Here is a 22,962-nt window from a genome sequence, read left to right as displayed (position 1 = left end):
AAGGAGCTCCACTCTCAGCATGGATTTGAACTTGTGTCTTTAATTACTTCAGCAAAACTCACAGTTTTTACCAAATTCTGTAGCTTTCGGTGAACTTCTAAATCTGCTCCTTAGTCGCATCTTTTCGGGGTTGCTACTGCCTCTAGTGGCGTGAGGGTGGTAACACAACTAATATAATTACATTATTAAATCAGAATACCGCAAAGTCTGTATTATTATTATTAATTTTTCATTCTCTTAACAATGTAGAGCTAATTAAATAATCTAAACAAGACCTTAAAGTGGTTCCAGTTTCTCTCGATGGCCAACCTGTTGACACTGTGGTAAATTTTAAATACCTTGGGTCGTTCCTGGACAGTCGGCTCAACTGAAAACACTGACTATATTTTGAAGAACTGTTCTCAGAGATGAGATGTCTTGAATTTGGAAAAAATATATATATATATATCACTACAGAAGGGTTCAGTGAAGGCGCATATGAATCTGATGGGTTCGGTACCTCAGAAAAGGTTAAGAACCACTGCACTAAGGGAATGCTAAATTATTACATTTTAGGTAATAAAACATTTATTTTCCAATTAAAAAGGGAATTAAATTATGTGTTTATTTGCATATTTTAACGTATTTCTAATATAGTATAAAAAGTGGTTAAAGTAGAAATCTGCAGAACGTTCTAACGTTCTAAAAACAAAACAAATCATGTGGCTTAGCTTTAAAACAACTTCAAACAATAGATATGTCAAATTAACATGATTTATTTATGAAGCTGCTTCTTTACAGTGTCATCATGAAGCCAGTAAGCAGCTTAAATAAAAAACTAAATTCCAGATCATTTAATTACCTTCGCTCCTGGACCGAGTGTTCGCCCTGTGGGACGATTCATTCAGAGTAATAAAACCAATCTAATCAAGATGAGACCAAATCTGAACTCTGCAACACGATGACATGAAGCTGGGTTTACGAAGGACTGACTTAATGTTTACAGGCAGCATGAAGACTGTAAACTCTTAAAATAAAAAAAATATGTATACATGAAAACCAAAAACCTTTTTAAATGAAATTATAACACTGAGAGCATCCCTCATACGCCCAAAAGCCATATATTGTCACTTAAACTATGGAAACAACAGAAACAACTGATTAATAAAACTAATCATAAATACTTTGGTTTTCAAATTTTTATACAGATATAGAACATGTTTTGTGGAAATTATACAATCTGATATAAAGATGCAATGATTTCCAGATTTCTTTGAGGATGACCTGCTGCTATGTTTAATTTTCTTTCTAAGCATCATGAATTATACAAAAACAGTTATGCAATTTTTTTTTTCCCAAGAAAGAAAAGTGATGCAGGCTTCTCGATAGAAGCCTTGAGTTTGAATAAAAGGGATTATTAGGTTTTTGAAAGCTCATCTTTCATCTGACTTTACAATGCAGAAAGCAAAACGCATGCCGAAGCTCTGAGGCAGAAAAAGAAAAAGTGACTGCTTTTAATTTTTGATGCAAGTTATGAACAGAAAAAAATCCAATCACTGCCCATTTGATTGGAGCGCCATTGATCTTATTAACTTTTGCATTTTTTTTACTGAACACTGAAAAAAAATAGAGCACAGATTTTTGCAAAATATCACTTTTACAGAATTAAAAGTCTGATAAAACCCACTAAGACAGGCAGTGATTTATAGCAGAATGGCATCAAATAAATGTAATATAAGGAGGAGAAATGTAATAATAACTGGGAAACAATAAGAGCATCGTAAAAAATGGCATCTTGTTAAACCTTAGAGGTTAATATATCTTTTTCAGGTTAAATGCAGATAACAATGCAAGTCATAAAGGAATAGGAGAGGATTTGTCTTTGGTTGGTCACCTTTCATCCTTATTTCCATCTGTGTACTTTTGTTAGATAGAATAAAGCCAATTTTGGCTTTTTTATTAACAGTTGAATAAGTATTTTTTTAAAATCATTTTAGATGTCCCGATACTTATATACATACCTGGAAGGAAAAATACTTTGTTTTTCTAATCAAAAACATGATTCAGTGTCACAAAGTAATGATTATCTAGAGCTCCTACAGATGTACACAAAGTATTATCCTGTATTTGAGCATAAAGCTGTTAAACTCTGCTGGTGGTGCTGTCAGAGATTTATGGCAATTATACTAAAACAGACTTTTATGCCTAAAAGGGGGTGTCAGGTTGTCCTTTAAATAAAATGAGGACGGAAAAACAAAGTAAATTCAGCAGAATCCATCTAAACCTTTGAGACAGAGCCGCTGCCTGCCAAATATTCAGCTCGGATATTAACCGACAACTAAAACCGAGGCTGACATGTTTCCTACCAGCTGCCGGGTAGCTGATGGCCGACGCTCCGTCCCGCTCCGTCCAGCCGTCGGTTCCTTATTTTTCGGCCGTTGGAGTTTTTAAACGCCGTTCTGAGTCACGAGCCGTTCTGCAGTGAGCGGTCGCGTGCAGCAGTGCAGCTCCCAGAGTGAGGATGGTACACACCGCACGCGCTCAGCCTGGGCACAGAGTGGAACTGCAGGCACTGAGGCGGCCGCGAGACGTTCCAATCAACCTGTTGCTTACGTCACCGCAGCCCGGTTCCATATTATGAAGGATGTATGGAAAGCAGTCATATGTCTTTATGTAATTTACATTTAGGATACCTGAATGCGCCAGAGCAGCAGATTGCCGAGAGTCCTGCTGCTCCTATAGATTGTTAAAGGAAGGGAAACACTATTTCACTTCTAGTACATCATTCTTAACTCTTAAAGCTGCAGTATGTGACTTTTATAAATATGTTTTTAGTAAAAAAAAAAAAGAAAAAAGGAATATAACATATCTATAATAACAAATGTATATAATAAAAACATTTTATTGTATCTGTATAAACTGTCATCTGCAGAAATTAGAGGACGTGGATCGACCTAAAATATTGGTAATATTGATACGATAGCATCAATACTAGAGTGCTAAGATCTATATTTTATTTAAAATTTTATATTTTTTTTGTATTGTAGTTTCTCAATATGACTACTTTTACCAGCGTTATACTGAGAAGTAGCTCATACGATGAGATCAGCAGACGCTCAGTTGCACCAGGTGTTTGCTAATTGCTGCTGGCTAGTCTGAAGGAGATGAGCGGGGAAGTTGCCATGGAGATTAAGTGATTTCTCAAACATGCATGAAAATAATCAAGGCAACACTGCATATGTTTTCAATGAGGGAATAACATTATAACATGGTGTAAAGCTCAAAACAGTTGATTTTACATAATATTGCCTTTTAAAGAGACAAAATAAAAAGGTCCAATGTCAAGACTTTAAATCAGGAAGTAAAATTTCTTTTAAGTCATATTAACAACCGAAGGTAACGCAGTGACTCGATAGTGTTATAAAATGGCACCATAAAACATATAATACAATCCCTTTAAGGAAAGGCTGAATACTTCTGTAATTGTAATTTTTTGCGTTTATTTTTTTATAAATCTGCAAAAATCCCTTAAGCTATTTTCCACATTATCATAATGGGAAATGTGTATGTATAATTTTGAGGAAACAGATTAATTTAATATAAACACAGTGAAAGCTTTCCGTATCTGCAGTTTTCTAACTAAATTACCGTCTAGATGAGAATAAATCTACTAACATCTTTTCACCTTTTAGCCAGAAATCAAGTATCAGCGTTTAAATGCTTCCATCCATCCATTTTCTTTACACCCTTGTCCCTCAGTGGGGTCAGGAGGGGTGCTGGTGCCCATCTCCAGCTAACATTCCAGGCGAGAGGCGGGGTCACCCTGAACAAGGGCAACACAGAGGACACACAACCATGCACACACACACTCACACCTAGGGACAATTTGGAGAGACCAATTAGCCTGACAGTCATGTTTTTGGACTGTGGGAGGAAACCGGAGTACCTGGAGAAAACCCACCATGCACAGGGAGAACATGCAAACTCGCAGAAAAACCGGGGCCGGGAATCGAACCCAGAACCTTCGTGCTGCAAGGCCACAGCTCTACCAACTGCGCCACTGTGCAGCTAAATACTTCCCATTTCCATATTAGTTTTGTTATGCAATGACAACCCCAGCGTGAAAACAGAATTTAATCACCAGCAGAAAGCAGCAGACATCATTAGCTGTTGTTGTTGTTGCTGCTGATACATTTATGAGTCTCTGTTTTACGGCAGGAGGAGGCGTTGTGCTGCGATAATCAATCCATCACACGAGGCAGCAGAGGGAAGACTTCCTGCTGACACAGAGCAGACGACGTTTCCAGACGCTCTGAAGTGTCAAGCTGCATCTTAAAGTGTTGCATAGCCACCGGCAGGCCGGTTCTGATCCGAATCTCAATCACTCTCAGAGACTGAACATTTCTGCAACCTCCAGTTTTAGTTTGAGTGGAAAAAAGATGCTGAGGGTTTACCTCTGCAGTATTATGCAGAATTAAAGCACCTAGACTTAATTTATATTAAACGCATTATGATTTCTCAAACAACAGATTAAAATCAACTTTATTTTCATTTTGAATGCTAACTGGTAAATTAGTGGGAAGAGAAACATGTTAAATTATATTGTTTCAATTTTCAGTCCATTACATACATATTTTTATTTATTAGATTTACTGAACAGCACCAACATTTATCACAAATATTTTATTTTCTAATATTTTGTAACTAAATATTTTTGTTTTGGAACTATAACATTTATAAATGTTTACAAACAACATTTTGTTTTTATATCGAAACATACATTTTGATTTTATTCATTCCAGTTGCAACAAATTGATTTATGGTGACAGAATGAGTTTGAAAGACAAGCACACTTTTTTCTATTATGACAGATTAAATACATTATTGCTGTTAACTTTTTTTAAATATCTGCTTCTGTTACATCACTTTTTGTTTTTACAAAAAAAGACATTGTATTTTTTATTTTTATTTTTAAAGGGGGGCCTGGACAAATGAAATAAAACTGGGTTTTTTTGTTTGTTTTTTTTTAATAGATACCAACAATTATAATTTTAATGCTTTCCATTCATAATGAACCACTTTGTGTTGGTAAAATCCGATAAAGTTGCAGATAAACACCTCGAGTATACAGATATATTTTTCTCTTTTGTGATGTGTCAAAATGTGAGAACGTTAAATGGACGAGCAGCTGGCAGCTCACCAGTACAGACTGGTGTCAAACTGGGCAGCTCCCAGGTGTGAACGCGACAGACTGCAGGTTATGGATCCTCCCACGCCGACAGCAGAACCTCCACGATCCGCCGTCTCCGCTGATGCAACTCCTACGCAGGCGCGTTGCCATGGAGATGTGAAGCACCTTTGAACGTAAGTGGTGAGTGAGGCAAAGGGGGGTCGCCACGGTAACAGTATACAAAGCAACCTGCAGAAAGGAGATCCCCTCCCACAGGAAACTGAAGTCAGTCAGACTAAATATTTTTCCTTCAGCTTCAGCCTGGAATCTCACAGAAAATATATACACAGATCTCCTATTTTATGATTGAATAAAAGGTGTTTTTACGTCGTTTTTGTGATTAAATATTAGCCTGAATGACGGAAAAACACACAGGGTTCATTTTTCTAAGTCACATTTATTATAAGCAATGAATAACATACCGGATGTTATTCATCTATTTATAAATGCCACAGATTGAAACCAAATATTTAATCAGCAAACAAAATATTTAGCTTTAAAAATAAAGATTTAATTCTATTTAGCAAGCAAGCTAAAAATTTAGTTATCAAGTTAAATATTTAGTTTACACAACAGATATTTAGGTCCAAACTATTTAGTTAGCAAGCCAAGTACAAACCGGATTCCAAAAAAGTTGGGGCACTAAACAAATTGTGAATAAAAACTGAATGCAATGATGTGGAAGTGCCAACATGTAATATTTTATTTACAATAGGTCACAAATCACAGATCAAAAGTTTACACTGAGAGAATGTATCATTTTAAGGGAAAAATATGTTGATTCAAAATGTCATGACGTCAACAAATCCCAAAAAAGTTGGGACAAGACCATTTTTACCACTGTGTAGCATCTGCCCTTCTTCCAACACTCAACAGATGTCTGGGGACAGAGGAGACCAGTTTCTCAGGTTTAGAAATAGGACTGCTCTCCCATCAGGCCTCTAACTGTTCAATCGTCTTGGGCCTTCTTTGTGGCACCTTCCTCTTTGTGATGCGCCAAATGTTCTCTATAGGTAAAGATCTGGACTGCAGGCTGGACATTTCAGTACCTGGATCCTTCTCCTACGTAGCCATGATGTTGTGATTGCTGCAGAATGTGGTCTGGCATCATGTTGTTCAGGGTCTTCCCTGAAAGAGATGACGTCTAGATATGTTGTTCTAGAACTTGAACATAGTTCTCTGCATTAATGGAGCCTTTCCAGACATGCAAGCTGCCCAGGCCACCAGCACTCATGCAGCGACATACCATCAGTGATGCATCAGTGATAACAACTTGGGTTATCCTTGTCCTCTCTGGTCCGGATGACATGGCGTCCCAGTGTTCCATAAAGAACTTCAAATCGAGACTCATCTGACCACAGAACAGTCGTCCATTTTGCCTCACTCCATTTTAAACGACTCCTGGCCGAGTGCAAACGGCTGAGCTTGTGGAGCTTAGAAATGGCTTCCTTTTTGCACTGTAGAGTTTCAGCTGCAGCGGCGGATGGATTGTGTTCACTGACGATGCTTTCTGGAAGTATTCCTGAGCCCAGGCTGTTATTTTCCTGTTACATTCCTGTTTGAGGTGCAGTGACGTTTAAGGGCCCGGAGATCAGGAGCGTCCAGTAGAGCTTTACGGCCTTGACCCTTATGCACAGCGATTGTTCCAGATTCTCTGAATCTGCTGATGATGTTATGCACGGCTAATGATGATAACTTAAAAGTCTTTGCCATTTTACGCTGGGTAACACCATTCTGGTATTGCTGTGCTATCTTTCTGCGCAACAATGGTGGAATTGGTGATCCTCTTACCATCTTGGCTTCAGAGAGACACCGACACTCTAAGAAGCTCTTTTTATACCCAATCATGTTGTCAATTGAGCTAATTAGTGTTAATTGGTCTCCCAGCTGTTTGTTATATGTTCAATTTCCTTTTTCCAGCCACTTATTGCTACTTGTCCCAACTTTTTAGGGATTTGTAGACACTGTGAAATTTTGAATCAACATATTTTCCTTTAAAATGTTACATTTACTCAGATTAAACTTTTGATCTGCCATCTATGTTTTATTACAAATAAAATATTGACATTTGCCATCTCCACATCATTGCATTCAGTTTTTATTCACCATTTGTTTAGTGCCCCAACTTTTTTGGAATCCGGTTTGTATTTTGTTTGAAGCTAAATATTTAGTTTAACTAAATGTTTAGTTTTAGCTCAAAGTGAAATATTTAATTATTCATTTTTAGTTTGATAAATATTCAGTCTGGGAGTCAAAACTAAATATTTAGTTTACAGGCTAAATATTTCTCACTAACTAAATATTTAAATACTTGCTGAGTATTTAGTTAGGATCTAAAACTAAAGGCTTAGTTTGCAAGCTAATTATTTAGTGAAATACTAAATATTTAGTTTTGAAACAAAATACTTAATTAGCAGCTACATATTTAGTTTGAAGCTAAATATTTAGACTTTTTAATTAAACTAAATATCTTGCTAATTAAATATTCAGTTTGGAGCTAAAATTGCAAAGCTAGTTATTTAGTTAACTTGATTACTTCTTCTCAGAGTTCTCAACTGAACACATCTTCTGATTGGTGACTTTATATCATGTGACTTTCAGATGCTGTAGTTAGTTTTTTTTTAGTTTGACATGTTACTTTTTCTCCTTCCCTTCTCCAGTTTATTCAGTTTTTTTAAAGCCACACAATCGGATCCAACAAACGGACCGAAGTGGTTTGACGGCTGGCTCTGTTTGAACATTTAGTAAAAGCCTGTTTAAAATTCTTCCCTCAGCCTGTATGATGTGCATCAGTTTTCCTCAAAAACGCATTCAGAAGCCCTTTGTGGGGACGCGGCTTGCCTTGGGGGACGGAGACGCGTCCCCAGGCCCTTCATGTAACGTGGACACATGTGATGTCCTCTGAGGAGCTGGAGACCGGAGAGTTTCTCTGCAGTGCTCTTCCTCTGCAGTGGAGACCGTTATGTAACGCCGAGCGATGAAGAGGAAGGGAGGGGGGCTTGGCTGCAGCAGCGCTCACACTTTCTGCACTGCGTGGAGACAGAACACTTTTACCATGCATACAGTCAGACACAACGCCTGGCAGAAGCAGTCACTGGAAATCCTGCAGGGCTCCGTCATGTTTTAATAAACTTTCACGATTCTTATTGGGTTTGTTTGGTTTTAGACTGCAGTTGTGGCAGGACATAAACAGGGAAAGTGGCATGAAGACACATCATCCTGAATGGAACCTGGTGGTTGCAGCATCATGCTGTGGGACGCCCTTCACAGTGACGGATAACTTGGTCAAACTCAAGACTAAATAGAGAAAATCTGTTCAAGGTTAATTTTACCTTCCAGCATTAAAATTTGGGTTTTCCCAATTTATCGGCGCCGATTTCCTTAATTTTGGGAGATTGTTGATCGGCCGATACTTACATGTGAAACTGATTTTATCCACCGATCTTATCTACATCAGCACAGGTCTAAAAATCAGCCACTGTCCTCTTCTGCTCTGCAGCGAGAGAAGCTGGACTGACACCGGCCCACCAGCTCATGTCTGCATGTTTGCAGTTGACTCCAGTCACTCCACTGTTACCAACTCAACAGCTTTGTTGCCATTTTCAGACAAAAAAAACAAATCAATATCAGCCGGAATCGGCTTTTTAAAGATTGTAATTGGCGATCGGCCAGAAAACTGCAATTGGTGCAGCTCTAACTAAAATCACCAGTAACTGTAGAGAAGTTCAAACATAAATCCAACAGAGAACATTTCTTCTGATGAGGAAATGGAAATAGATCAGACTCTAAATATAGAAGCCTGTATGAGAAATACTCCAAATGTTTGCAGCAGTAACTGAAGGAAAAAAGAGGTTCTGAATACCAACCCATATCCATTTTTTTAGATTTCTATTTGAAAAAAAAACAAAAAAGCACATCACTTTCCTTCCCTTTACAATTATGTGCTACTTTGTGTTTGTTAAAATTCTAAGTTTGTAAGAAAATATTAAATATTGAAAAACATTTTAATGCTTTTGCAGCATGTCAGCACAAATATCTCCTATTCCACTGTGAAGCACGGTATTGGTGGAATGATAATACTAAACATCATTTTAAGTCATATTTGACATATATACATAATTTTATAACAACTGAAGGTAACAGAGTTTTACTTGATTACGTTATAAAATCACGCTGTGGCTGGAAAGCACATAACACTGCCACTTTAACAAAAAACTTAACTTTATAATTTATAAGCTTAAAATTGGAGAAGTTGCTAATGCGCTCAGCAGATGCACAGTTCCTCTAGGTGTTGCTAATTGCTGGTGGCTAATCTGAGGGAGTTGAGAGTGGGAGGTGCTTTGCCTGGGAAGGCGGAGCTAGGTCCACTCAGGTGTTTTGAACAGCTCAGTGGTGGCCATGGAGACTAAAGGATTCCTCAAAGAATCAAAGCAACACTCCATAACATTATAACATAACATAAAGCTGAAAAACTTTGATTTTAAATGATACTGTCCCTTTAAGAAAGTTATTATTTCTGCTTAAGTTCTTCAGCTGTTGAATCATGAAGTGCATCCAGTTATTCCCACGACTGTGTTGTGCTCACACCTTTCCTTTAGTCTCAACCTTTAAACCTTCACTTCTTCTTCTCTTCACTCCTCTTCCTTCAGTTTTTATCTTCTCGGTCTCCTTCATCTCTAAAATCTTGTTTTCATCTCACTTCTCATCCGTTTCCTGCTCTGTTCCTGTCATGGCTCATCTCCCCTGCAGCCTCAGCAGAAACCAGTATCATCGTTTCCCTGCAGCACGGGAGGAAGATCCACGGCTGCGTGAATCTGAGGCAGGCGGAAAAACTGCAACCGAATGTCAGGTCGTTCTCACTCAAGTCACCATGGTGACAAACTGTCCACTGCAAAAGGTTCGGTGCAGAAAGCAAGACGCTTGATGCAATCTGAACTGGGATAAGAGCAAAAACTGGACTTTATGAAAACCCCAGAGCTGCTTGTATTTTCTGAGAAAAATTTAAATCTCTCAAGTTTTTAGATTCTGTTTAGAAAAATTTTAGTTTGGTTCTAAATATAAATATTTTGTGTAAATCTATAAATTATGCCATGAGGAAAGCTAAGTTTATGGCCACCTTAAAGGGGACCTAGTACTCAAAATTCACTTTTTTCCACATTTTTATACTTCCATTTGAGTTTCTACTTCTTCTAAAATCAGTACAAACACTTAAAAAAAACACCTGCCTGTTTTTTGGCAGTTAATATTTTTTGGTGTCTGAAAAATCAGCCGTTTCAAAGACCTCACGATTGAGTCACATTGCGCTGTTACCTAGCAACACAAGCTGGTTTTACTGCTGTATGCATTGAACAATGGCTGCTGGAAAAGAGAAGCGTTTTATTTTTGACTTACCATCCAGAAACCACTTGCTGCATCCTTGTTGGTTGTACAGGAGTCTCCACTTCTGCTTTTCAAAGATGTGCGGTATAATTATGCATCAGTTTGCAGTAATTTTCACATGCGAGTTGATTTGAGGGGCGTGGCCAACAGAAGCTTATTGAGATTTAAAGTGACAGAGCCCCTAAAAACAGCTCAAAATAGGCAGAACTGATCAGACTATAATCTCATTATCTGAGAATGATTTTGTGCAAAAAATGTAATGAACAAGTTTTGCATGCATTCAAGGAAGCATAAAAGGTCGCCTTTAAAATTGTACAGAAGTTGCATTAGCAAGATCATTTTTTCCAAGATTAATTTGAGCTAAAAATGAATTCATTTAACAAAATTGTTTTATTATGGGCTTAGTTCAACATTATAGAAAATAAGAAAGCTAAAGGAAACTGTATTTAAACAAACTCAGTAATAAATAGAGACCACAAAATAGGCTAAGGCAACGTTCACACTACGAGCTTAAAAAAGTTCAATTCCGATTTTTTGGTGAAATCTGATTTCTTTTGGTCGTTCACATGTCCAAATGCGACTTGTATGGGATCAGGTATGGGATCGCCTGTGTGAACTGCAATGCCCCGCATGCGCAGTAGAGGGCGCTGTAACGTCACATACAGAGAGCGTGCTCGGTGTTTCGCCAACCGCCATAAAAAAAGAAGTACTCAGTGTTTGCGGAAGTAAACATGGATGGTAACGGTGGAGCCTAGCTTACAATTGAAGTCGTTGTCCGAGCAGAGCAGCACATTAACAGCTTAATCCCCATTATGCTCCGCCATGGTTGTTGTTTTTTTTCCCCTGCTTGCGCGTATCAGGACGCAGAATAGTGACGTTTGTCGAGTATCGATGACGTTTAAGTCGGATGAATGAGACTTGGCCGTTCAGATTCAGATCACATTTGAAAATTTCAGCTCGGATATCCCAGTGGCCTGGGTCGCATTATAAAAAAATCTGATCTGTGTTATTTAGACTGTCATGAGAAGATCCGATACAGGTCGCATTAACGTAGAAAAATTAAATATACATATATAAGAAATCAGAATTGGGTCACTTCAGGCTGCAGTGTGAACATAGCCTAAAAACTCTTCCTATTTATGCATCTCTGTGGTCAAGTTTCATCAGATACATATTCGTACAATAAGATACCTGTTCATTAAAGGCCCCTAAATTACAACTTCTCAACTCCAGTGATATAATATTAGCTAAAAGCACGTGTAAATCGCCACGCCACACGAGGAATTACCCGGTGGGCTGCTTCCTCCTGATGTTCTGCCTGTTTTTTCAGATGTGAACGCCAACAGGCCTGGGTTCACTCAGCTGAAACATTAATGAAAGTTCAGAATTACGCAACAACCTGGACCGGATCCACCGCTCGGCCACTGGAGGCCTCAACACTGACTCACACACTGCCTCATTATCCAAAGATGAAAGCGGGAGAACGGTAATTATCTCTGCTAATTAAAGTGGAAATCCTCAGAGTGTGACAGAAAGAAGTCAGTGAGAGATTTTAGATTATTTTTCTCCCAGATTTACAGAACAGGAGTTTACATAATTGTCTTAAAGGGTTTAGAGGCTCAGGAAACAATGTTATAAATAAAAATAACTGGCTCAACATGGTGACTGGAAGTTTCTGCCACTAATCTGGATTTAAGCACCATGTTTATCTGGACTTTCTGGAAAGAAAACAAGTCACATCCGTTTTTGTACCGTTTTATTTGTTCCTCTTCAGTTGTCTTGAAGAATCAAAAACAATTTCTACAAACAGATAAATTATGGCTCTGATACAGTAAAGATTGGAAACTTTGTTTGATCTTCTCATTGTCATAGTAACATTGGACCGAGTCTGAATCCCCATCAAAGCTGCTGCTGTTGTGCAAAACTCATTTATGAAGATTATCATGAGGATTTCCAGCAGGTGGCGCTGTTGTGTGGACAGTACCTGACATTACTAGTGTTATTCGTTTGTGTATTAGTGTTATTCTTTTATACATCAGGTGACACAGGAAATGACTGTTGGCACTTAGACCAGGGGTGTCCAACATGCAGTCCGTGGGCCATTTGCGGTCCTTGGACTGGTTTTGTGTGGCTCCTGGACGCAGTTTGGGCATGGTTTACTCCAGCAAATGGAGCTGATCCAGATTTGTTTTTCTTTGTATGAGATTTTCAATAACAAACTTACACTTTAAATAATACATTTTAAGTACAAAATAAGTGTTAATTTTTTTTATTTTTGCTTTCATTTTAATGACAAAGTGAGCAGAGCCACAAATATCCAGTGACTTTTTACTCAAAAACACATTATTGCACCCAATAATTAAAATGAGCTAAATACAGTTCAGTGTTGTGTGCTTTCAACTTGGTGATTTGGTGCTAAACGTCTGGACACCGCCGACTTAGAGGACAGTTCTGCTTTATTTTTAAAAAAGTGGGGTTATCTGGAGCTTTATAAGCAGTCAGCGTCTTTCGTAGATTTGATAAAATCTCTGAAAACTTTCATTTTGGACTCATATGAAATTAATTCCTTCCAATCTGCTGAACTTATCAGTCAATCTCACTGGAGCTGAAAAAAGTAGATATTTTTCAACTCAAGTCAACTCAGAAGCAGTTTGAACGCCATTTTATAAGCCTTAAAAAGCCATTAAGGCTACATGAGACAGTTGCTGAAACACATTCATGGTTATTTACACTGAAGACTAATCTGCTCAGACCGGGACTGTACATGGTTGCTTGGAAATATAAAACCTTGAAAAAAGTGATAGTTATTGTTTATGTCTGAGAATCAAAAGTGAAAAATCACGAAAAGAATTGTGCTTTATTAAAATAAATATATAAAATATGTTTGGAAACCCAACTGACTGACAGTATGCCGAGGTTAGTCAAATTTTCTACTTTTATTTCCTGTTTTTTTCTCAAATTACTGATATTAAATTTAGAATTAGTTTTTTTTTCTAGCAAATTTTCAAACTCAGAAAATTCTAAGATTTTTCTAGAAAACTAAGATTTTTGGCAGAAATGTACCTTTTTTTCCCCCTCCTATCTACGCTGGCCATAATACGCTATTTAATCTATAACGAGATATTTTCCCCATGTTAATAGTGAAATAATCTAATAGAACCAGTACTTTTTATAATTAATATTAAGGAATTAATTTAAAACAAACTCCTTGTAAGTTAATTTTCTCTTATTTCAAGTATATTAAGATATTTGCACCAGAAACTGGTTGAAAAATACTTGACAAGACTTTTTTTGCAGTGTTTGTGTGTTTTTGACAGGCAGCTCCTGCATCGTGACTCTTGGTTTCAAACTAAATATGAAAAACTACAGAATAGCCCTTTAAATATTCAGCTGAGCTTTATGGGGATTCAGACCTGGACACAACAACACAACTGCAACATTTTCAGCCGGTTATTAAACATTAAATCATTAAACTTTCGCCTGTTTTTCTGATGCAAAGCGGATAATGTTTACATTTTGTTGCACCTGCTGATTTGCTGCAGGGAAATATCCAGTAAAAACAGTTCAGCTTTAAGTTGTGTTGAAATTAAATGGAGCTTTGACTGAAAATGCTGCAGCTCGTCACTTCCATCAGACGGTAAAACAATTCTTAAGCCTTTGAAACAGTTTAAGGCCAGAAGTACCTAAAAAAACATTAAAAGGAAGAAATCATAAAATCAGAGACAGTTTTGGATAAATGTTTAGGAGATTTTTGCAGTTTTTTGATTCTCCAAAGCTCAACTCCTCATCCAAAAATTATAAATGTAATGATCTGATCAATGTATAAAAAAAGGATCTGTAAACAAAAGCTGGAACGGGTTTTTTTCTTCTTGCATGTAAAATATACACCTCATGTTCACAGGGCTCCTCCGGGCTGGAAAACATTTATCCGTCTTCTGAAAATAGGATTCAGATATGATCTCTACTATCGTACACAAGCATCCTTCATTAATCGTCGCTACGCTCATTTATCACTTCTTACTCTAAACGTACCGTATAAAAACAAAGAAAAAGTGGATCTCATGCACTTTCCCCCAGAGCCCAAAACGAGCCCACTGACACCCAGAGCCACAGATGGACGGTTCCTCTTTTACTGACATAATAAGATAAAATAAGTACACCCTGTTTTAATTCTACAACTCTTATCTACAGATCTGTGAGAAAGTATTTACAGATTTCTTCAGTCACACTTCTGCTTCAGATCAGAACTGAATTTAGTTTTTAAATTATTATTTCACTTGATAACAGAAAACCAACCAACCTGACCGCTATGTGACAGAGGCTAATATAACTAGCCCCGCCCCCAGACAGTTCAAGCAAAGTGGGCGGAGCCATGAGGCACAGAGGGGCGTGGCCAAGTGTGGCCCTCAAAATTATGTAAAATATTGATTTTTACTAGCAGAGTAGAGGACCCAAAAGCTGTACTCAAGTAAGAGTAGCATTAATTCAACATATTTTACTCAAGTACAAAAGTATTTGGTAAAAGCTCTACTCAAGTACTGAATAACTGGTCAAATTAATTATTTAATATTTAAAAATTACATCATCAGATGGACCAAAACCCCAAAATTTTACTCAAGTAAGAGTAGAGATACTCAAGTAAAAGTACAGAGTAGTAAAAGTAAATTTTTTTTCAAAACAGTTACTTGAGTAAATGTAACTAGTTACTAACCAACTCTGGTTATTACCAACTCTGGTTTCACTTCTTGAATCGCTTGTCATTTAAAACTTCCTCTGTTCGTCAGTGTTTAATATTAAAAACAGTTCGATGGTCTGAAAATTTTGTTGCGACAAAAAAGCAAAAACAGAAGAAATCCAGAATACTTTAAACAGCAGCTACATAAGATGACAAATAAAAAACATAATTTATGTATTAAAACCATAGAATTAATAGATTAACGTTGTTGAGGAGCAACCTGTGGTTTTGGTGCTCCAGTGAAAGATGATGATCCGGTTTCATGTTGAACCTCGTCCATCGATGGCTCTGGGCAAACCAGTGTTTCATTAACAAAGACACGACAAAGTACCAAACCCGACCGGGTCCGCACAGGGCGGCGCTACGATCGACATGATTAAAATCCCAACGGTCCACGGTGACAAACACTCAACAACTAAAGCTGATTCATAAAAAATAAAAATAAAAAACAGGAAAAGGAATCGCTTCCAAAACAAAATAAAAAACGTCCAACGATGTGGTCCTGATTTAAAAACAATAAAAACGAGCCGGCGTCTTTGGGCTCTGGAGACGTCCCTCTGTCCCTTCGCCTGGGTCCGGTGGAGTGTTTGGGGCCTTTTTCTCTCTGCAAGGCGGATGGGGTGGAAGGAGACGGGGCAAATAAAGCAGCTCGAGGTAGAAAACACTCAGAGGAGGAGAGAGAAAATGACTCAAGTCCTTCTGAGGGTTTTGTAACCGGGCCGGCGGCCGCAGACTCACTCAGCGATGACGACCATCCACAGCAGCGGCAGCTAGCGGTTGTTCTTTGCCGCCTCCTTGGCTGCCAGAATGAGAGGAGTGAGGCTGGAGAGAGGCTTGGCCATCTTCAGGAACTGGTGCTGGGAGAGGAATGAGGGGGGATGGAGACAGAAACATCCATTTAAAATAAAACAAATATGGCTGCTGCAAATGTTTCACAACTCTGATGCATTTATAAGCCTGTGGCAATAAGCAATTCATCAATAATCTCATGATAAACTAAAATAAGTTCAATCATTTCCATTCTGATGATTAGTCTTTTTTTAAGGTTTTCATTTCCTTTTTTTTAATTGTTTTTGGTTGTTTTGTTTTATTTTAGATAGTTAAATTCTCTTCCACTTTCACTGTGGTGTGTTCTGTATAAAATTAAAGTTTATTAATAATGGTATACTAATACTGATATTGATACACCATTATCAATATGTTACTTGAAAATGGTTTCAAAACAATATTATCATCTATCAGAATAAATTCTGGGACAGTTTATTGTCCCAGAATTTATTTTTCATGACTTGATTAGTAATTTATTTAGAATGAAGCTACAGCATCTCTCTAGTTTTGCTTGGTTTTGTTTTTCTCATGAACACACTGGACCCGGCTGTACCTGCAGTAGTTCTTTAGCGGATCCTCGTTTCTCCACGTCCATCTCCAGACATCGGTTCAGGAAGTCTCTGAATATGGTGGACAGTTTCTCTGGGTTCTGCAGCTCCGGCGTCCCGTTGGTTGCTATGAGATACAGCGCCTAAAAGAAGAAGAAAAGCAACATTATTCGTTTTTTTCCCCCAAAATGCAAACAGACGCTTGAAGTTGTAGTAGCTTTACTTTACTGCCATCTAGTGGTTAACCTCGAATTGACCTGAATTAAAATCTGCACGTCCTTCAACTAAATTGTGGCATCAATGAGATAAATTATGTTGTAATAAACAATAAATCAATTAATTTCATGATAAATTGAAAGGAGATCAATAGTTTCCATTTGCCTGATTCATTGCTTTTCTCTTTCTACCAAAAACTGGATGATGAAATCTTCAGTCTGGTGTTTTGGACTCAACCAGACTTCATAATTAATTTTATTTATTGTTTTGTTTATTTATTTTGGATATTTAAAATGCCTTCCAGTTACAGTGTTAAATATTCAATAGAAATTAAAGTTTATTGATCTTTGAGAATGTGCCATTTTGGCATCATTATATTTATTGAAAATGGTCTGAAAACAACCATATTTATTGCAATAACTTCTGGGACAATTTATCGTCCAGCAAAATGTGTCATCATGACAGACGTAGTCATGGTGTTTGTTAAGTAATTCACACAATTCATTGACTTTGAGTCAATAAACCACAACTTCTAATCATTAAATAATAAAAGATCCTCCTAACTTTGTGATGTAAAAGGTCATTTTTGACTATTGTAAGCTGTAAAATCTTTCTCTGTTAGCTAAAAATCTTAATGTTAAGTAGTAAAATATCACAGATTAACCCTTTAGAAGGACACCGTCACTATATTTCTTCTAAAAAATACCTAAAACTAAACATAAAATATGCTTTTAACTTGATTTTAAGTTAAGTCTGAAGCCCCGGGTCTCACCCTGAGGGGATTCTCGTTCAGATACGGCGGCTCCCCCTCCACCATCTCGATGGCCATGATGCCCAGGGACCAGATGTCCACTTTGGGCCCATAAGCCTTCCGGGTCACGACCTCCGGAGCCATCCAGTAAGGAGTCCCCACCATGGTGCTGCGCTTGCTCTGCTCCGGAGTGATCTGGGCGCAGAATCCAAAGTCGGCTGGGAAGTAGAGAGAGAAAGAGCCGGACCTCAGTTAAACCTTCCAAAGTTCAGGTAAATAACTTCCTATGTTTAATGTGGCAAGTTAAATATTTGTACAAGAGGCATTTTGCTAAAAGAAGCAAATAAATGGGAGTGCATGTAGAGAGCAAAGAGGGGTTACAGTAAACCCACCACTGTAACAACCCTGAGCTGCCAACCAAACCAACATGGCTGTGATTTTCCCTCCACACCTCTGTTTATTATGAAAGGCTGCATTTCCCTGAGCTGGGGTTTATGAGAGGGCATCGCCTTGGTAACGGTTTCCATGGTTTCCAGACATTTTCCCCCAAGAAACCCACATTTTTCTCAGGTCTTCAATAGTTATAAAATATAAAATACTAAAGTTCATTTAGAATTTATGAAGAAATAAATAAAATATGGAAAAAAGAAAATAATGAAAAAAATTGAAAAGGAAAAAAAAGACTAAGAAAAAATAAAAAGCAAGAAAAAGGAAAGAAAAAGAAAGAATAGAAGAATGGACAGAAAATAGAAAGACGGAAGAATAAAAAAGAAAAATAAAGAGAACTAAAGGAAGAAAAAAGAAAGACAGAAAAGAGAAAGAACTCAAAAAGAAAAGAAACAACAAAAAAGAAGGAAAAAGACAAAATAAAGACTGAAAATGAAAGAAAAAGAACAAAAGGAAAGAAAAAAAAACAAAAAGAAAGGAAGATGGATACAAAGAATGAAGGAAACAAACTTTAGAAAGAGAAACTTTCTCTGAAACAGAGCGGAGTTGTTTTGTGAAAGAGGAAACAGGAAGTGAAGGCGTGACACTGACTGAGCTTCACGGAGCCGTCCATGCCCAGCAGGATGTTGTCGCTCTTGATGTCTCGATGGATGACCTGGTTGGAGTGGAGGAACTCCAACGCCTGCAGACACTGCACAGAAAACATAAACTAACATTAAAAAAATACACAACATTTATAGTTACCTGAAATTAACCTACTTATGAAGAATGTTGCTTTTGATTAAGATTAATTGAAACTAATTCAAGGCAGCACTGAAGGAAACATGGATCCTGACCAGGGCTGAGTTCCATTTAGATTCTAAACAACAACAAACTCACTAATGTAGAATTGGAATGCACCTCTTCCCAACATGTGTTTCTTACCTGTGTAAGTCAGATTATCTGCCCCTACAAATCTGAGCTGTGGACATTTGACCAGGTTTATGTGATCTGCACTGGACTGAGGAGCCTGGTGTCGTCTTTTCTCCTTTTGGCCCAATGTGGCTGGAGGAGTTCCCCAGGGACGAGTGTTCGTACCACACTCATTTATTTTGCTTATCAACAATTAAGACATACAATTTTAGTCATTCTAATTTACAAATATGATGCTTGTGAAAATGTGATCAAACCTGCTGCATATCAGGCGGTTATCTAGAATTAAATATGATTAATGTTAAGTGCAACTTTGTGTCAGTTTAAACATGTTTTAAATTGCTTATTTAAAAACAAAGCTCAATTTAATTTCATGTTGTGTTTGATGTGCTTTTCCGACGTGTTTTGAAGAACTTTGTGTTTTTATCTGTGAAAGGTGCTAAAAAAATAAAAAATTTACTTACTTACTTTCTAAGGCATGTTTCTTTGAACATGAATGGGATCCAGGACTGAGTCAGAAATAGCATGCAAAATGCTCAACACCCTCTATGCATCTTAAATAATTTACATTTGGATGTAAATTATTTGATTGACTAAAACAATAACTGTTAAGAAATCCTGTTTATTTTTACTGGTTAGCTAACTGTTAGGCATTTCTTTAAAGATCAGGGCTTTATATAACCGTTCACCCCATGAAAACTGTCTTTATAAACCAAACGCTTGACATTTAGGTATTTATTTTTCTACCTCTCTGCACACAGCAGCAATCTGAGCTTCATCCATGCAGGTTTCCGTGACGACGTCAGTCAGCGAACCTCCAGCCAGGTACTCCATCACCACCCACAGCTCATCGCCGACCAGGTAGCTACACCACGACACAAAACAATACAATGAGCTGCTCTGATTAACACAAAAAATATATATCTGAAAGTTTCCAGATGTTAAAAAAGAAACATCTGTAACGCAATGTCAAGAACAATAATAATTAATTTTATTTAGGGGCACCGTTCAACATACCCATAAGACTACTTAAAGTCAAAGTAAGGCAGAATATAGTAATAATAATAGTTTATTTTGTCTAATAAGGTATAAGACTACCTTATAAGACTAGTTAAAACCAAATTAAAATAAAATATTACAAAATTAATATGTAACTTAATAGTGAAAGTAAGTCTGTTTAAATGTAAATCATCAGCAAATTGGGTTTAATAAATTAAAAAATGTTCTATAAATCAAAACATCAACTACATTTTATAAGTAAACTTTGTGTTTTCATATTTTTGTCTTCATAATAATAATCATAATAAAATTTTATCAAAAAGAGAAGAATATGCTGTTATCTATGTCTCAGCACCTCTGAGAATAAAAACTAAATCACCTCTCAAAAGAAAACACTAGAATACACTTATCTGTCCAACATCAGAGAAGGGCAAGGATTAGGGTTAGGCTTTAATATTTAAATGTTTTCTGAACTTGTAAAGATTCATTGGCGTTTGGCCAGAAAGCAGCGGTCCAGCGTTACCGCACCGAAATGAAATGCGACTCTAAACAGATTTATGTTGCTGAGCCGTTTCACAGTCGAGAACAAACACATAAAACACGGCAACAGGGAAATGCTGTCTCCATGGAGACGACAGCGCCGGCACCTGACTGCTCGGTGTGTTGCAATCAGACAGGTTGCTATGACAACCAGACATGCCACAGACGCATGGTTACCACTCAGAGTTTGGGCGGCGAAAAAGAGAGAAAACAGCTCTTTGGATGTTTTCCTGAAACTTCCCAGAGCAACTCTCTGGGCGTAAAGGGAAAGCATCAGGGCCGAGTGTTTGGACCCGTCACTTTCTACATCGTTCAGGTGTTTCTGGACGCTGGAACCTCCCAGAGAGGTCAGAGAATACGTAACCAAGTCTCTACTTTTTAAACACGTAAACAGGTCAATTGTTTGGAAAAAATTAAACAAATAAAGGAGTTTAACCCTGGTTAGTCTCAAAAAACAAATAAACTACCTCAAACTTCAAATCACTTCCTGAGACAACTGACAACTTTAAATTGAATAAAGTTTGACATCTGTGTTGAAGCTTTGGTTTTCAACCGATAAAAATTCTTCAAAATAAGAGCGTGAACATGAACTTCTTGCAGTGGGTGAAGATCTGTTTCCTTTTCTGTTTTCATCCCAATAAATTTACTTCAAACATCAAACATAAATGGAACAAAATGAGATGCAGAAAGTAGAGAACAAAATGTAAACATAAATACAATATCTAAGGGCATTAAAAAATATTTAGTCTTTCAATGGCAGGTAGAATTTGAATTTACGTTAGCACATTAGCATTAGCTTTCGCTAAATACCATGTTGATGTAGGAGTTTAGTTTTAGTGCTTAAGGTTTAGTGTAGCTAACATTTTAATTAGCCATTCCCATTATTGGTATAGTAGATGCGAGAATCAGGGCTTTAAGTAAAAAAAAAATCCTGAGCCTGAAACTTATAGTTATGACAGAAATTAACTATACCGTTGCTATTGCCACAGTTTAGACTTCAGTACATTTCAACTCAAAACAAAATTATGTCTGTGCCCTAAAGGTTTGCCTTACAGGCAAATATCCCTCAACATTAAATAAGAGTCCTTTCAGTCAATGTTTTAGCAAGTAATTTAGAACATGCAACATTACCAACTAAATCAGTTTCTCAACTTTTTTTGGGCCAGCGCCCCCCTAGCCTTTACCCACCCTACTTTGTACTGACTATTATTTTATTATTAATATAACTATCACTATTGTAGATGTTTTGATTTTTATGCTCGTTTCTGTATTTATCATCAAGATAATTTCCCAGAGAACAAAAAAGCCATGGAAATAGAAATTATTTTCACARGYGTCTACGAAAAATTTAATGAACATTCAAGTTAAAATTGGTAGGCCTCACAGCAGCCAGTCAGAGTGGATAAAATATTCTTATTCTTTGCCATTTTCTAGTTGTTATATATTCCACAAAATGACCAGATAAAAGATGAACAACATGCCAGTTTAAATTTGATCTATTTGCAAAACGACTGAGCTCTGCAACATTAAAACATGGATAGAACTGTAACYACATTAATCATAGCTCTTCTTCTCTTCAGTGTTTCTGTCAGTTTCTGGTGGTGCAGCTCTGTGCTGCCTTCAGGAGAATGGGACATCAGAGTATCATCCATAAAACTTCACCCACATGGCATTTATTGTGCAAACCAGAGCTTTCAGTGGAAAAACTAAAGTTCCAGGTCCTTTTAATGCCATACAAATATGAGACTGAAACATGGATTATATTTTTATATAGACCTGTCTATTGATTTATAGATTAATAGTTTTACTGGACAGAAATTACAAAGAACAAATCTGGTTCTTAATCAAATCCTAATGAGTCAAATTCAAAGTGTCATGGAGTCATCAGCCTCATGACATTAACACTGACATGAAAAATAATATTGAATAAATAAATATATCAAATCTAGTTAAAAACATAAATAAGTGATCAGTTCTTTACTGTTATGGTCTGTAAGATATATTTATTCTCAGTACTAGATGTGGTCTCAACAAACCCATGACATTTCAACAATATTATTTTACCTTTTATCTGGAAATAGTGTCTGTTTACTCTTGCCATACAGTCTCTGTATTAATTATTGCTCGAAATGTCTTGCCATACCAGCTTATTCCTCTGTATTTACTTTAGTTTCTTAGTTTATTCTTGCATTTTGTTCTTCATTCATTTCCAATTAGTTTCCTTTGATTAGTATTATCCTCTCTTGGTTTATTTCTATGTCCACTTTAGTTTCTTTCCTGTTGCTAGATTTATTTTATCGTTTATTGACCATCAGTAATCTTCACTCATCACCTGCTGCGCCGCCTAATCATATGTTTCACATCATGTGTTGATTTTTCACTGTTCAGCGTTGGATTC

At 37.1% G+C, this 22,962-nt stretch overlaps 1 protein-coding gene and 1 long non-coding RNA gene across 2 annotated transcripts in view; both read right to left on the bottom strand.

Moving 5' to 3' along the window:
* Window positions 1–7,814: 7,814 nt before the first annotated feature.
* LOC103475089 (uncharacterized) lies at window positions 7,815–10,717 on the bottom strand. The gene is made up of 2 exons (XR_535285.1): window positions 10,601–10,717; window positions 7,815–8,238 (listed from the first exon to the last, which is right to left on the bottom strand). It is a non-coding gene; the product is annotated as an uncharacterized LOC103475089 (long non-coding RNA).
* A 4,503-nt stretch (window positions 10,718–15,220) lies between these two features.
* Window positions 15,221–22,962, bottom strand: part of pak1 (p21 protein (Cdc42/Rac)-activated kinase 1) — a 52,197-nt gene continuing 44,455 nt past the window's right edge. Inside the window, exons 12-16 of the mRNA XM_017308397.1 lie at window positions 19,773–19,890; window positions 18,705–18,804; window positions 17,688–17,884; window positions 16,705–16,842; window positions 15,221–16,180 (exon numbers count right to left, since the gene is read on the bottom strand). Of these exons, the coding sequence (XP_017163886.1) occupies window positions 16,094–16,180; window positions 16,705–16,842; window positions 17,688–17,884; window positions 18,705–18,804; window positions 19,773–19,890 (640 nt within the window). The 3' untranslated portion in view covers window positions 15,221–16,093. The remainder of the gene's footprint in view (window positions 16,181–16,704; window positions 16,843–17,687; window positions 17,885–18,704; window positions 18,805–19,772; window positions 19,891–22,962) is intronic.

This window comes from Poecilia reticulata, linkage group LG13 (assembly GCF_000633615.1).
Source record: "Poecilia reticulata strain Guanapo linkage group LG13, Guppy_female_1.0+MT, whole genome shotgun sequence".
In the NCBI taxonomy this organism is placed as follows: Eukaryota; Metazoa; Chordata; class Actinopteri; order Cyprinodontiformes; family Poeciliidae; genus Poecilia; species Poecilia reticulata.
Note: the sequence above shows the minus strand (reverse complement) of the source record. Positions and strands in the feature narration are given on the sequence as shown.